Source organism: Sorex fumeus, unplaced genomic scaffold, assembly GCF_029834395.1.
Source record: "Sorex fumeus unplaced genomic scaffold, SorFum_2.1 ptg000030l, whole genome shotgun sequence".
Classification (NCBI taxonomy): domain Eukaryota; kingdom Metazoa; phylum Chordata; class Mammalia; order Eulipotyphla; family Soricidae; genus Sorex; species Sorex fumeus.
In genome coordinates, this window is record NW_026606087.1 from 13200153 (window position 1) to 13217400 (window position 17248).

General features: G+C 36.7%; 1 protein-coding gene across 1 annotated transcript; it reads right to left on the reverse strand.

Moving 5' to 3' along the window:
- Positions 1-2145: 2145 nt before the first annotated feature.
- On the reverse strand, positions 2146-3087 carry LOC130025296 (olfactory receptor 52E5-like). Its single transcript, XM_056116252.1, has one exon. The coding sequence runs from the start codon at positions 3085-3087 to the stop codon at positions 2146-2148; it is 942 nt and encodes a 313-aa protein (XP_055972227.1).
- Between the last annotated feature and the right edge of the window lie 14161 nt (positions 3088-17248).

A 17248-nucleotide genomic window follows, 5' to 3' on the forward strand; every position in this document is an offset into this window, starting at 1 on the left:
GATATGCCAAACACAGTAACAACAAAATCTCCAGTGGAAACGTTCCTGGGCCCTCTCGAGCAAATCGATGAACAGGAAAGGATCACATTTTCATTATTGCTTGAGCTTCATTGTATCAAGTTGATATGTGAAAAATGCTTTGTAAATAATTTCCAAAATTTTATTGACAAAATCTCAAATTATGCCTGTAATTATTTTAGATAAGCAGTGAATTACATAGGTTTCAAGTGAAAAAATTGAAGACTCGCTTAATCTTCATGATATTAAGGACAAAATGATTTGTCTTAGTTTTCACTTACGCAAACCAATATAACTGCTAGTATCTATCATGTAGGGTTAATTTGAAAATTAAATGAGGTAACACAATTAGATAATTTAACACTCAGTAAGCACTCATAAAATTTCATACAGTTTTATCAAATTTAATTATCCTTTTTGCATTTGTATATGTATTTGATTTTTATTTTTCTTTCTTTTGAAAATTTTCTTCTATTTTTTCTCCTCAATTTTCTGATTTTTCCATAAAGACATTGTTAGTTTTTTAAAGTCATTTAAACAGCTTTAACAGGAATTTTTTTTATTGGTTTGTAAATGTTTTTCATGAACACCAAAGTATTTTATGGCCTGGCTTTTTACTTAGAAGAAATCTATAATCACTTTTTTTAAATGCCTCTGTTTTATTTGACCTTTATAAGTATTGTTTGTGTAAATTTCATACATCTTATTTAGAAAATAATCACCTAGATGACTGAAATCTAATCATGAACAGCTTTGTAAGGGTCTATCTCACAGTGATTCGATAAAAAAATTTTTTAGAAAAGAAAATAATCACCTGGTCACTTTTTCTTTACATTTCCTACAAAGTGTTGTTTATTCTATTTTCTTCCTCTGTTGGTTTACATTATATTCACCTTCTCCTACTTTCTGCATACTCTTTGGCCACTGAGTTTCGGCACAATCCTATTTCCAACTGGATGTTAAATTTGTTCTTGCAGTTCCTACACCCCAAAAGTAATTTAATTTTTATTTTATATAGAATTTTATTTAACTTCATAGGTGTTAGCAACAACATTACCGTACTTTTCCCAAATGCCAACCCTGACTAGAATTGTGAGAGATGGAGATTCAAATCCACAAATCTAAAGACTAATTCTTCAGTCTTTCTCATTTATTGTATCTTGACTAAAGATCTCTAACCAAGGAAAATACTAATAGACCCTAATGAGTCACAAGTACGATGATGGTCTGGAACTGAATGGGGATTTAGTAACCTAAACCTACAAACCTACATAAGTAACCACCATTCTAGAAATACATTTTTAATTTATTTCCAAATAATTTTATTTTTTACCAACCTTACATTTTCACAATGATGTTTTGACTTCACAGTGCAAATTTTGTTTATTTATACCATTTTATGGGTGAAACAGCTAATCTTATATATCCCCAAGTGAAATTCTCATGTAAATCTTCTTATCACAAGTAGATTCCCAATTAATTTCTTTTACCACTGAATCCTGCTTGAATTTTCTGATAAGCAAAATCATTTTTACGGGCATAAACTGATTCTGTCTATGAATCAAAAGAATCTAAACATAGAAGGAAATTATAAAGGCAGTTACTGGTGTCATGGCATATTTGCAAACTGTTTTCTATTCAGAATTTTGTGGCACTTAAAGACAAAAATTTTAATTTGTGCTTTACTGGTAGTAAAGATTTTTTAAAAATATTTGAGTTATGCATTCCAATGTGGTGTACAAATTATGAAAAATGGATAATATATTTATTGGCTTATGTAGGAATGTTAAGGTAAAATAATAAAACTCTTTCCAGTGTCTGTTTTCATTTTAATATTCTTATTGATAGTACAGTGGTAGGGCATTCGCCTTGCTCGCAGCTGGCCTGGCGAGCCAGGTTCGATTCCTCTGCCCCTCTCAGAGAGCCCAGCAAGCTACCGAGAGTATATCACCCGCACAGCAAAGCCTAGCAAGTTCCCCGTGATGTATTCAATATGCCAAACACAGTAACAACAAGTCTCACGATGGAGACATTACTGGACCTGCTCGAGCAAATCGATGAACAACGGGAGGACAGTGACCATAATTATGTAACTAAATATAATGAAGATCTTATTTAGTATATAGGTTAGTAGTTCTTAGGGTTAAACATTCTTAACACCCGTTCTCTTATCTGTTTTGTCCTTACCCCATAGATTACAGGGTTAAGGGCAGGTGGAACTACCACATACAGATTGGCTACAAGTATGTGAATGTAATGAGGGATATTGTGGCCAAAACGGTGTGTCATAAAGGAAAAGAAGGCTGGCAAATAAAAAGCTAACATGACACAGACATGGGAGCCACATGTGCTGAGTGCCTTGAACCGGGCATCCCAGGACGGGAGACGGAAGACTGCACGAAGGATTTGGACATAGGAAAACCCAATCACAGAGAGGTCAATGTAACCCACTGAGAAGGCAATCATGCCATAGATGACATTGATTCTAATACTTGCACAAGCCAACTTTGCCAAACCCATGTGTTCACAGTACGTGTGGGGAATTAGGCGGACACCACAGAAGGGCAATCTCAAGATAAGAAATATGAATGGAGTCATAAACATCAACGTCCTGACTATACTGAGTATGCCCAGCATGGCTACCACCTTATTAGTGAGGATCATGCTGTATCTCAGGGGGTTACAGATAGCAACATACCGATCTATGGCCATGACAGTCAGCACCACAGACTCCAAACTCGTGCATGTATGAATGATGTACATCTGTGTGATACAAGCACCAAACACAATCTCCTTGAGATTGAACCAGAAAATCCCCAGCATCTTGGGGATGGTAGCTGTAGAAAGGCCAAGGTCTGTGAAGGCCAGCATGGCGAGGAAGTAGAACATGGGCTGGTGTAGGCTGCGTTCAGTTTTGATCACAAGTAGGATAATGATGTTCCCCAAGAGAGCGATTAGATACACTGCAAAAAAGGGGAAGCCGATCCAGATATGTGCTTCTTCCAGTCCTGGAATCCCCATCAGAAGGAAGGAAGAAGGGTGGAACTGTGTACTGTTGTGATGAAGCATAGTGATGAGAACTGGTTATAGACACATTTCTTGTAGAGGGTTTCTTGCTTCCAATGAAAGATCTTAACCTTTTTTATACTATGTTGCCTATTTTCTGGAGAAACAGAAAATCCATTCTTTAATTCCATAATACAGCAGAGAAGATCTAAAGAAGGAATGTGAGTCACAGTTAAGGAAACATTTACCTCCAAGTAGTTGCTTACTGACAGAAAACAATGCAGAAATTTTCCAGATACAACAGTCCTGCATTTCTCATGCCTTTCCTCTTTTTCAATTTTTATGTAACAAGAATTTTACATCAATTTGCCTAAAAGGTGTTAATTATGTCTTAATTTAGATATTATGTCTTAATTAGATAAAAATAGCACACTATATATATGTCTATTTTTTTCTTTTTGGGTTACACCTGGCAATGCACAGGGGTTACTCCTGACTCTGCACTCAGGAATTACTCCTGGAGGTGCTCAGGGAACCTGGGTCGGCCACATGCAAGGGAAACTCCCTACCCGCTGTGCTATTGCTCTGGCCCCAACACACTATGTATGTCTGGAGAAATAGACAACTGATTTTTTAGGTGTAAGCTAATGAATGAAATTCAGAAACTTGAACATATTGAAAGAACATAATATATTCCAGAAAAACAATACTTTCTCATAGGACTAAACTATTTTTGCTCACTATGAAACTGTTATTGTTCCTTAACTAAAATGTTTTCAAGACCTTTTGTGATTCATGATCCTCTTTTAAGACTGGAGTGATAGCACAGCAGGTAGGGCATTTACCTTGCACATGGCCAACCCAGGTTCAATTCCTCTGTCCCTCTCAGACAGCCCAGCATGCTACCGAGAGTATCTCATCCTACAGCAAAGCCTGGCAAGTGCCCCATGACATATTCAATATGCCCAACACAGTAACAACAAGTCTCACAATGGAGACGTTACTGGTGCCCGCTCCAGTAAATCTATGAACAGTTGGAGGACAGTGCTTTTAATATCAAAAATATTTATTTTTATTATTAATGTGTTGGGCTGGAGCGATAGCACAGCAGTAGGGCGTTTTCCTTACAAGCAGCCAACATGACCGACCCGAGTTCGTTTCTTCTGCCTCTCTTGGAGAGCCCGGCAAGCTGCCCAGAGTATCTCGCCCAGAAGGCAGAGCGTGGCAAGCTACCAGTGACGTATTCGATATGCCAAACACAGTAACAACAAGTCTCATGATGGAGACGTTACTCGATGGGGCCCACTCGAGCAAATCGATGAACAACAGAAGGACCGTGACCTCTCTATTAATGTGTTAAGGTTAAAGTATTTGGTGCTGGAGCAATAGCACAGCCGGTAGGGCGTTTGCCTTGCATGCGGCCAACCCAGGTTCAATTTCCAGCATCCCATATGGTCCCCCAAGCACCGCCAGGAGTGATTCCTGAGTGCAAAGCCAGGAGTAACCCCTGAGCATTGCCGGGTGTGACCCAAAAGGCAAGGAAAAAAAGTATTTTACAATATTTTAAATATATGTTTTAGGAGTACAGTATTACTATATCGTTTCAACTACCAAAGTGCCAATAACTCTCCATCACATCCCATAAAATTCTCAAATATGAGAATAATCATATTCTTTTTCATTCTTTACATTAATCGTTAAAATATTATCCATGTGACTTATAGACACAAAGGACAATCTCTATATCTTGAAGCTACCCACTGCCTTTTACAAAGTGTTAGAGATTTAAAAAGTTTTCAAAATTTAGAAGTTTTCAAAAATACTATTTTTATATCAAACTTTTATATTTTATTTTATTCTTTATTTTATAGAATTTTTATTATTTTCTAACTATGACCCCAATTGCAGACATGTAGCAGAAACTGAGTATAGGTCCCACATTTTAAAAAGCTGAAATTCTGATAATGTCCGCACCTTGCCTTCTCCCACTTTGATGACCGTGTTCATTGAAAAACAAACTCATATTCTCACACTTTGTGTATATGTTATCTCTGAGTGAAACCATTCAATATTTTTTCTCCTTCTGAGTTATTTTACTTCTTATAATGCCTTACAATTTTATCTATGTTTCAGGAATAAAAGACAATCTTTTCTTGTAACTAGATAGCATTCCATCGTGTATATATATAGAGCAGCTTCTTTGTTCACTCTGTCATAGAATAAATGAGTTGTTTCCATATCTCAGCTTGTAAGTGTGACATCTTTGTCTGCAATTAGGCTTCATCTTACTAGTGGATACACCCTTCATACACTACATGGATAGGAGCCATGGCAATGTTTCTATCTTATTTGAAGTTAGAGCAATACTACAGAGAGATGCTTGCCTCAATTTCGGAACAGGTTAGCTTGCAAAAGTAACGCAGCTAGTTTCTCTGACTTAGTGGTAATAATATGATTAAATTAGCCTCCAGTACATATACTGTGAAAAAGGATACTGCCTCATAGACCTTCTTTCTGATCAAATCTGTATTTTAAGGGTCCTATGACATGGATGTTACTTGTTGCATTATGAGGCAGTGGGTTGCAAACAGAGACTAGCCAGCATTAGAAATTTTGTTGTTATAAGGAACACTTTAGAGCTCTGAACCATTGGTAGAATCCTGATAGCAACCAGCCTGCTTGATCCAGGCGGTGCCACATGTAGGGCAGTGTTTTGCCTTGATTCTCCTTGAATTGCAATGAGTTCTAACATGTTGTTTCTCATTTTAAATTTTAAAATCACAGGACATAATTTCAATCAAGATCTCAAGATTTGTTTTGGATATACTGGGATGTGTCACTGACTTAGCATATACTCATTTTTTTTCAATGTTTTAAAAAATATGCCATTAAGTTCACTTCCCAGAAATGCACATGCTGCTGTTTGGAGAGGGAGACTATGTTAGGACATGTTCACTCACTGAGTTGTTTTAGTCCATACTCTTCCTTTTAGTGATGACTGCAAACACTCAGTATCAATACTTTGTACCAACCAATATCACTTGATCTTATTTACCTTTCTTTATAAATGAAATAGCATTTCATCAGACAGTGTATGTTTCAGATATATATTCATCATTCTTTCACCTCTATTCCCTGCTTGAACATAAAACCTGACAGGTAAATTCTTTCTTTAAAATTTCCAATAAAAATATAATGTATCCAAAGAGTTAAGAAAAATTATAGTTTTCCATTAGACAAAAGTCTATTACCTCCTTCACTAATTACTAATCTATTACCTAATTACTGAGTTAAGAATTCCCTAATCCTTTTCATAGCTCTTTCTTTAATTCAGACATCTTAACTCTTTTCTCTCAGTTGAATCAGTGCTTCTCAATGACATTTTATTATGGGATAAATTGATCAGCCTCATTTTTCAAAATTAAAAATATTGAGAAGTACTGATCCAACTGAGAGAAAAGAAGTTTTCCCTAAAAAGTGAAATACTAGGAAGAGGAATCAAAAACTTATTTATTGTTTGAGAAGACTTATTTTTACTCCTCATTATAATACAGAATAGGTAAGAGAAGGGAGATCACTTCAGCTGGTTGGATTTTATACATTATTCTTTTAATAAAAGATTGTGCTTATGAATTAAGGCAATAAAATCTTATTAATTGGTAAATGTTCTTATGACTTCTCCCAATGATTTACTTTGTCTCCTTCTGTGTTTAGGGTCATCTGAAAAACCTGCTACCACTGCCGTTTTTCCACAGAGGTTATATTATAAATGTTTCCAGTTATAACATTTTAAACATCCAAGCATTTATAGAATTCTTATTATCTTCCAACTACTTCCCCAAGAACATAAATCCTTGGCTAATCTATGTGTACTTTTCCCAGAAATTGGTCTACATCCTTTGAAGTAGAACTGAAATAATCCCCAAGGTTCCCAGATTTCCCACCTCTCACCATCTCTCTCTGCCCAATTCTAGATATGCCTTCTCCCACGTGGATGACTTGCTCTCTGTAAGAGGGAATCTGTACTCAGATGACAATATAGAAGGATGTAGGGAAGAATTACTTCACTTGTGCCAGCAAATGGGACTTATGTTTAGCATTTTCTCTCACGTTTCAATACAATATACTTTATTTATGTTTGCATCTGCATATACGTTCATAAGTTTATTCATATCACTTTTATTCATCATTGTGTATATTTTACTACATGTTCTTATGTGTGACGAATATGTGAGTATGAATCCAGGTTGTTCTCAATAACACTTCTAGCCTTTTTCTTCCTCCATTTCCTGGAGTTGTTCCTATTTATAGAGACTGAGTTGTCAGAGTTACACCATCCCACATACAATTTTAGTTATTTTTATGGTGAATCCTCTTCTAAAATAACCAAGAGCTGACTCACCTACCTCTGCCAAGCATCTGAGAAATTGTTTGCAAAGAACTGGATGCCACAGACTGCAACCTGAATGTGACTGAGTTCCCAATAAACAGGACTGAAGAGTTATACCTGAGCTCCAATCCCTCGGGAAGAGCTTCCCACAGTGGGATGTATCCTTGGACCTTAAGTATATGGCAGAAAATCTCCATATCCCTAAGGATAAAGTTCTATTCTTTCTGGTCAGATACTTACAGTTTCGATAATTTGCAGTTTGTGTCTTCCACCAAGAACATTACTTGCACAGATCCAAGGATTCTAGTCTGTCAGAAACTTGCTGGCATCCCACAAACCTTTCAAAACTCACTGTGGTATCAGGTGAATTGTTACTTTTTAAGTAAAGTTCAGAAGATAGGGGAAAAAACCAAGAAGAAAAGAAGAAACCTTCCAGTATTTTCTCAGTCAGCACAGAAAAGTTAGTAAATGGTGAGCCAGAATTTCATTCTAAGTTTCAAAACCTGTTTTGAAAATTACCTAGAAATGATTTTGTGGGGCTGGAGCGATAGCACAGCGGGTAGGGCATTTGCCTTGCATGTGGCCAAACCCATTTGATTACCAGCATCCCATATGGTTCCCCCAAACAACGCCAGGAGTGACTCCTGAGTGCATGAGCCAGGAGTAACCCCTGTGCATCACCAGGTGTCACCCAAAAAAAGCAAAAAAAAAAAAAAAGATTTTGTAAGATTCCATGGTACCTATATGTGTGTATATTTGTGTAAACAAAGAAAAATAGATACTTATGATAAAGGTAGTGTATCTTGAAAATTAAACAAAAAGTAGTTTAGCTTTTTGCATATTAAGATGATGACTTTTTCTGTGATGATATGACTCCAATATCTAAGCTCTATGGGTGATGAGAATTATATACAAATAAAGATGTGAATATGAAATCCCATAATATTTACAGTAAGCTATAATTATAAATCAATCAATAAAAATTTATTTACTGTTTTTAATTTTTTTTCATTGAACCACAGTGAGATTCACAGTTACAAGATTGTTCATGATTGGGTTTCAGTCATATAACATTCCAACACCCGTCCCTTCACCAGTGTACCAATGTCCCCAGTTTCCCTCCTGCTTCCCTCCTGCTTCACCACACCTTTATGGCAGGTAGTTTCTCTTTCTCTCTCTCTCTCTCTCTCTCTCTCTCTCTCTCTCTCTCTCTCTCTTTCTGTCTCTCTCTCTTTCTCTCTGCTCTCTGCATTAGGATTTGCAATACAAATAATAAACATATTTTAAAAGAACACTTTGTCCATCTACATGCCTTTTTGTCAATAATAGATTTAATTTACCTAAGTTTTGACTTTCCTAAAAGAAAATTTTAAGTATATACATTGAGTTGTAGGACTGTTATATTTAAATAATATGAAAGTGCTTAGCAGCTGTTTACTTAAGATAAAATGATAAATGAGCCCTGCTCGAGCAAATCGATGAACAATGGGAGAACAGTGCTACAGTGCTAAAATGCTGTTATATAATTCTTTTACAGCATTATCTCAGAAGTTGACATTTTGAAATTTGACAATTTATTTGTAAATTACTTTTCTGCAACTCACTGAGAGATTTTAGATGTATTACTTAATCTCTCTAAGCCTCATGTTCCCTCCCTATAATTTCACCATGTGATTACAAATAGCAAAGTACATTTCACATAATTATGCTCAGAATACTTAAAGTAGAAGAATGCATTTGATTAGAATACTAATACTCAACAATAGATCTAATATATGTTTGAAATAATGTTATATTTGGGGCTGGAGTGATAGCACAGCGGGTAGGGCATTTGCCTTGCACACAGCCAAGCAGGGTTCGATTCCCAGCATCTTATATGGTTCCCCGAGCACTGCCAGAAGTAATTCCTGAGTGCATGAGCCAGGAATAACCCCTGAGCATAGCTGGGTGTGACCCAAAAAGCAAAAAAAAAAGAAAAAATGTTATATTTATTATTTATCATAAGTAGGTTTTATTATATTGAGTTTAAATAGAAAAAACACAAATACTTTTTAAAATTTCATTAGCTTGCTCATATGACTCTATTTGTTCATGAAATATAGCTGGATCACTAGATCTCAATAATGCTAATAACACAAGTGAACATTTTCTAAATCAACCTACAGGTATTAAGCAAATGATATGAGTTAGACAACACACTAATAAGGTCTATCAGTAAATAGTAAAATAGAAAAGAGATAAATTTTAAAAACAATCCCATTCACAATTGTGCCTCAGAAAATCAAGTGCCTGATTTGAGAACTCTGGGGTCTTCTCAGAGTGGGTGTGGGCAGCCTTGCCCCAAACCCCAAGTACTTCTGAAGTCTCTACAGCCCGACCCACCTCCCACAACCACCACTAGATCAACTCATTGGCCTAAAGTCTCTGAACAGTGTGACCAATGCCTCCAAACTCTTTAATATTGAAGTTCCATGTAAGAGCACACCAAATTATATGGGGAAGTAATATAGAAGCCAACTAAACTCAACAAACATAAAGGCTCAACTAGCAATAAATAACTTAGTAAATTCTTAGACAAGGACTTACCAGCCCTATAATGAGATTTAACAATTTTCACACACACACACACACACACACACACACACACACACACACACACACAAAATTGTTCTTTTAAAGCTCCCAGAAGAGAGCGACACAGAACATCCTGACCCCATGCCTGGCTGTCTTCACCAGGGCAATTCGGGTGGGGAGGGGCAGGTTGAATTTACCCCCACTTGTATGTAAGTATGGAAAGTATCACGCTAAATGAAATGAGCCCTAAAGAGAGGGACAGACATAGAAAGACTGCACTCATCTGGGGAATATAAAGTAATAGAATGGGAGTTGAACACCCAAGAATAATTGAGATAAGTACCAGGAGGTCTAGTCCAGGGCTTGGAATCTGGCCTCACATGCTGGGGGAAAAGGCAGCTCAGTTAGAGAAGGGAAGACCAAGTAAAAGATGTTTGGAGGACTCTCTCGGGATGCGAGATGCATGCTGAAAGTAGACTATAGACCGAGAACGATGGCCACTCAAAACCTCTATTGCAAACTACAACACCCTGAAGGAAAGAGTGAGCAAAAGGGGATGCCCTGCTACAGAGGCAGGATGGGGTGGGGGGCTGGGATGTGGGGGTTGGAGGGTTACTAGGATCATTGGTGGTAGAGAATGAGCACTGGTGGAGAGATGGGGACTCGATCATTGTATAACTGAAACCCAAGCACGAAAGTTTGCAAGTCTACAACTGTACATCATGGTGTTTCACTAATAAAAAATTTTTTTTTAATTTTAAAAAAAGCAAACCAAAAAAATAAAAAACCCTCCAGAACCCAACTGCACAGTCATGCTCAAGGCTGCTCTCCACAGGCTCACATGGACCTCACTTATGGAGGAACCTGCAGAAAAACCCAGGTATGCGAGACTCATGACTGAAATCTCCAAGCTCACTTCGACTGGGACTGGGACTGGGCCTCCTCCATCCAGCTCCCAAGTTTTCCAGTAGCTTGGCAGTCACACCCACAAATTACTTCCAGCACCATAATCTCATCAACAGCCAAGATCCAGAGATTGTGAAATAAAGCTCCTGGAAGAGAGCCAGCCACATAGGCACAGGGCCAAAAACACAGCTGCGCAACCTTTATACTCTTGGCCCACTGATGTGCCAAAAGTAGCACACATTTGTTTAGGTCTAACATACATGTTTGTAACCTTTTATACAAGGGCTTAAATGGCTCCAGGATAAAACATAACAATCTTCACACACTTTCCTCTTATGGTGGTGGGAAGGTGCACAGTTGTAAGATTGATGTTTGAATATTATCTATAATGAACTGTTGTGAACAACTTATAAACATAAAATAATTTTTTAAAAAAACTTGGTTTTTAACTTATTGATGCTAATATTGAAGCTTTGTTATCTAATCAATTTCAAGTCTATAATTGTATCAACAGTTGTTGCTACTTTCTACATTTAAAAATAAATAAATTTAAATTTAAAAATGCAAGTGCGTAGGAATCAACTTCTTGAGGTATATATCATCATATTCTTTTTCATTCTTTGCATTAGTCATTCAAATCTCTATGTGATTTATAGATAGAAAATCTATCTCTTGAAGTTACCCACTGCCTTTTACCAGATCTTGGGGATTTTAGGCTGTTTTCAGAAATTAGAGCTGTATTTAAGTCTCCATTTTGGTAATAAACAACTTGGGAAATAAGTCATCCAGAATCGTGATTCATACTTATGACCACAAGATAGCAGTGTTGACTTGTCAACAGTGAAGCACTTACTACTAGTTACAATGCCATGTTGTTATACCTGGCTGCAAAACCCTGATGTTCCACACTGAACCTCTCATCCTTCACACTCTCCTGCAAATAAGAGAGTGAGATGAGTGACTTTTGATAAACCTCTACATTTTCTTAATTCGTGTTCTTAGTCCATTGCTGGTAGAAGTTAGACCATATTTTTATGTTTGCAAAGTGATTTCTCAGATTTTTTTCAATTAAACTGAGCAAATATATGTACCCCACTAGACTTATATTCATATTATTCCTAAGTTTTATTTAGATATAACTTTCATACAGCACTGCATAAGTTCAAGCTGTACAGTATAATACACACACATACACACACAAACACACATATGTATTATTACCACATTAAGTATAGGAAATATCCAAGCAACAGAGATTTTCTTAATGCCTTTACCTTGCAATAAGGACTTACAGGATATTAGCAACTTTCAAGTACACCATATAGCAAGCAAATTATAGTTATCATTTTGCATACTATATCCCCAGTATCTTATAACTGAAAGTTTGTGCCTTTGATATCCTTCCAGTTAAAAATTTGCAACATTAAGTCAACAAAATAAAAAATAAAGAAATGGGACTTCATAAAATTAAAGAGCTTCTGCATAGCAAAAGAAATGGGCTAAAACTAAAGACAGCTTACTAAATAGGAAAATCCATTTGCTTTCAACATATCAGATAAAGGTTTGATATTCAGGATGTATAAAGTACTTACAAAGATCAACAATAAAAATACAAAGGTCCTATCAATAAATAGGGAGAAAATAACTAGACACTTCTCAGAGGAAGACAGAAGAATGGCCAGCAGGCAAAGAATCACTTATCAGAGAAATCCAGATTGAGACAACAATGAGATACAATCTCACACAAGTCAGAATGGCACATATCAAAAATAGTAGGAACAATCTGTGTTGGTGGGGATGTAGTGAAAAGGAACTCTCATCCACTGCTGGTAGGAATGTTGTCTGGTACAACCCCTGTGGAAACAGCATGGAGAGTTCTCAGTAAACTTAGACTTGAACTGCTATATGATCCCACAATTCCACTTTTGATCATCTATCCCCAAGGACATAAAAACACTCTTTCATTGCATATGTTTCCCAAGCCCAAGTGCTGCTAATGCCCACATGGCCAAGTACGTATGGTGCATGTGTCGCCTGCATTTCTCCTCTTGAGATGTGGACTTTCCTATCTAATGCTGTAGCATGTGTAGGCTCTTCTGCCTTTGGAGAAGCCTGCGTCTCTCTAGAGCATGTTACTCTCTCTCTCTCTCTCTCTCTCTCAACTTAGGTACCCAACAACAGATAAGTGGATTATAAAGATGTTTTATATATACACAGTACTATGCAACTTCAAAAAGCGATGAAATCATGAACTTTGCTGCAACTTGTTTGGAACTGGAAGATGCCATGTTGAGTGAAATAAGCCAGAAGAATAAAGACAAACACAGGATAATCTCACTTATCTGTTTTAAATAAAATACTGGATGAAGAAATGTATTTTAGTAAAGGGGAGATGACTACATCACTCTTGTCCCAGTATTTAGAAAGGACAGAAGGGAAGAAATCAAAGACAGAAGGGAATGAGAAATAATGGGTGAACAGGCATCAGGGCTTCAGCTATATTCGTGATGTGGGAGAGTGGTGTAGCCATATATCCAAAATACAGACTCAACAACACTGAAAACATATATCCATGCTGCAACCACTGGAACTTTGTAATGTGCCTATGGGGGGAAGGGGAGCGGGACAGGGTTGGGAAGGGGATAAGGGAACACTGCTGGAGGGAAGTTGACATTGGTGGTGGGATTGAGGCTGAAATATTTTATACCTAAAACTCATTTATCATGAACTTTTCAATTAAATTTTAAATATTGTTCTGAAAAATTAAAATTTATGTTACTGGTTTGCTTTTCATCCATATTCTTCCCTTGAGCTTATGTCTCACTTATTTGTTTCTATGTCCCTTTGCTTGTTCTTTCCATTATGGAGAAGACCTTCTCATCTCTTGAACATGTACTTCCTCTCTCTCCCCTTGCTTCTTTCTATATAGGTTTAAATAAAAAATTATCTTGCTTCACCAAAAAAGTAGATATTTTTTAAAATAATAAAATTTCTAATGTTGCTTCATTTCTTCCACTCATAAGCAAGTCAAAAGTTTTCTATTAAAGATATTTTTAGTGATATGAAAACTTTATGGCAGGTTATGTCTACCCTTCAAGTTCTAAGTTAAACGTGCTCTTTCAACACCTTTTCTTTTCTTAATTTTTATTAGTGAAACACCATGAGGTGCAGTTGTAGACTTACAAATTTTTGTGCTTGGGTTTCAGTTATACAGTGATCGAGTACCCATCCCTCCACCAGTGCCCATTCTCCACCACTAATCATCCCAGTATTCCTCACACAACCCCAACACCCCCCCATCCTACCTGCCTCTGTGGAAGGGTATTACCTTATTTTCAACATTCTTTTATATTATATTGAACTTTCCAAGAATTTGATAATAAGACTTCATCTTTCTTCATATTGTTCTGTACTCAACTCTACTATTAAATATCTTCATGAATTTACATGAGTAACTTATACCAAGTAAATATCAGTTGTTCAATAAATATTAACTTATTATCAATGTGATACCAGAGCCAAATTAATTATAGGGATAAAAGCTTTAATAAAGTAAATCAGGCTTATGCCATAATCAAAATTCCATTACAGTGATTACATTAAAGTATATTATCAGTAACTTCCAGTTGTTCATAAAGTAAAACAAACTATTTTTATATTTTTATAATTATGGAATATATTTTATTTTTATTGAAGTATTTTCATATTACAAGAGTCTAATTGTTCATACCATTTAGGGGTACAGGATAATTTTTATCTTTTAGTCGTACAACTCTATGCTGATGGCTTAAGTACTAATATTCTTTTTTATTTCCTTAAGAAAGACACATTTTTTTTGGTAACATTTTATTTATTTTTTTTTACTTTTCTTTCCCTTTATTTTATTTTATTTTTTTTACAGTTGTAGATTTACAATTTTTTTGTGCTTTGGTTTCAATTATACAATGATCAGATACCCATCCCTCCACCAGTGCCCATTTTCCACCACCATGGATAATATCCCTCCCACCCCCATCCCCCCATCCCCCCTGTCTCTGTGGCAGGGCAATGCCCTGTGTTCTCTCTCTCCTTTTGGGTGTTGTGGTCTGCAAAAGAGGCATTGAGTGGCAAACATGTTCAGTCCATAGTCTACTTTCGACATGCATCTCCCCTCCTGGGAGGATCCTCCAAACATCCTTTATTTGGTGGTCCCTTCTCTACCTGAACTGCCTTTTCCTCTAGGATACCCGGCTGGCCTCTAAGTTATGGAGTAATCCTCCTGGTGCTGATCTCAGCTATTCTTGGGTATTAATCTCATACTTTGTTACTTTATATCCCCCAGATGAATGCAATCTTTCTATGTCTATCCCTCTCTTTCTGACTCATTTCGCTTAGCATGATACTTTCCATATTGTACCACTTGTATGTAAATTTCATGACTTCATCTTTTCTAACAGCTACATAGTACTCCATTGTGTAGATGTACCAAAGTTTCTTTAAGCAGTCATCTGTTCTTGGGCATTCAGGTTTCTTCCAGTTTCTGGCTATTGTAAAGAGTGCTGCAATGAACAAACAAGTGCAAATGCTTTCAACTGAAGTAGATGATGTTCTAAAATTTTTTTTAAAAATTTAGAATTGGTTGCAAATATATTAAACTGTGATATAGCAGTAAATATTATGATAGCTTTAATAATAGAAACAACTATGAGGAGTGATTATAAAATGGGTAGGGCACTTGCCTTGTTGACGGCCTGCCTTCAATCCCCTGCACCACTTATGTTTTCCTGAGCATGACAGGAACGATCTTTGAGTGTAGAGACAAGAGTAGCCCTGAACACTGCAGGGTATGCCCCCAAAACAAACACAGAAAAAAAACCATTGAAAATCATTCAATTTTACAGTATTTAATTAGATAATAAGTATAACACCTTAAAATTTGAATTAATTTATAAAAATACAAATGAGTTTTGAAGGAGATAAGATTATTATGTGGTTAATTTTTTCTTTGCTTGCTTTTATGACTGATAAGACACATTTTTCTCTGTATATTTACTATTCAATGTCATTATTGAAATCCCTTTTTATAGATTTTGACCACCTATACAAAGAAAGGTAAAGGAACTATATTATGCAGATATTTTCTCATAGTCCATAGTTGTCATTCATCTTTTTAATATAAAAGTTTGAAGTGCAATTTACTTTTTTATTTTAATGCTCTCAAATTTTACTTCCTTTTCTTAATTTGTGGTCTAAAAACTATTTTCCTCTCTAAAGAACTCTATCTAGTCCTGAAACCTAAATAATTGTCCCACTGATTTTCTAAATGTTTGCATTTGACATTTATATTTATGAATCACTACTTCTGGTTCGGCTGGAGCGATAGTACAGCCGGTAGGGCATTTGCCTTGCACGCAGTCGACCCGGGTTTGATTCCTCCATCCCTCTCAGAGAGCCCGGCAAGCTACCAAGAGTATCCCACCCACATGGCAGAATCTGGCAAGCTACCTATGGCATATTTTATATGCTAAAAACAGTAACAAGTATCACAATGGAGACATTACTGGTGCCCACTCGAGAAAATCTATGAACAAAGGGAGAACAGTGCTACAGTGCAGTGCTACTCAGCGGTAGGGCGTTTGCCTTGCATGCAGCCAACATGGCCGACCCGAGTTCGATTTCACCGCCCCTCTCGGAGAGCCCGGCAAGCTACCGAGAGTATCTCGCCCGCACGGCAGAGCCTGGCAAGCTCCCTGTGACGTATTCGATATGCCAGACACAGTAACAACAAAGTCTCCAATGGAGACGTTACTAGGCCCGCTTGAGCAAATCGATGATCAACGGGAGGGCCTTTTATTCAACCAAGATATTTAGGTCATTAGTTGGTTTTTAGTCTATGAGAGTCTAGTGGTTAGAGCAATTTGTTTAAAAAAGACTTTTCTTTATTGAAACAACTTTATATTCTTGTCAGATATCATTTAGGAATCATTCTGTGGGTCTTTTTCTTTATCTTTTTTATGTTCTCCAAGAGAAGAGCTAAGCTGAAATGGGGTTTATTGAAAAGAGTGCTCTGAGGGGACCTCACAAGCCACTAAAGATGCTAATGAGGACCACACCTACCTGTGTTTGAGCTTGGGTTGGGTTTTTATTGAATTAAAGAAGGCCTGTGCCAGGGTTTGGTAGCCAGCACCAAGGTCAAGCAGGGAGTCTTCTGTTGTAGGTTCCAGGGATTCTGGAAATGAGAAATTCCTGGGAGACAGTGGAACTGTATATGCAGAATTCAAATCTCCATCTCTGGGCTGTCTATGTTAACCCAACACTGTCTATGTTAACAAAGAAAAAAAAGAAGAAGAAAATCTGAAATTTTCTAGCAGTAGC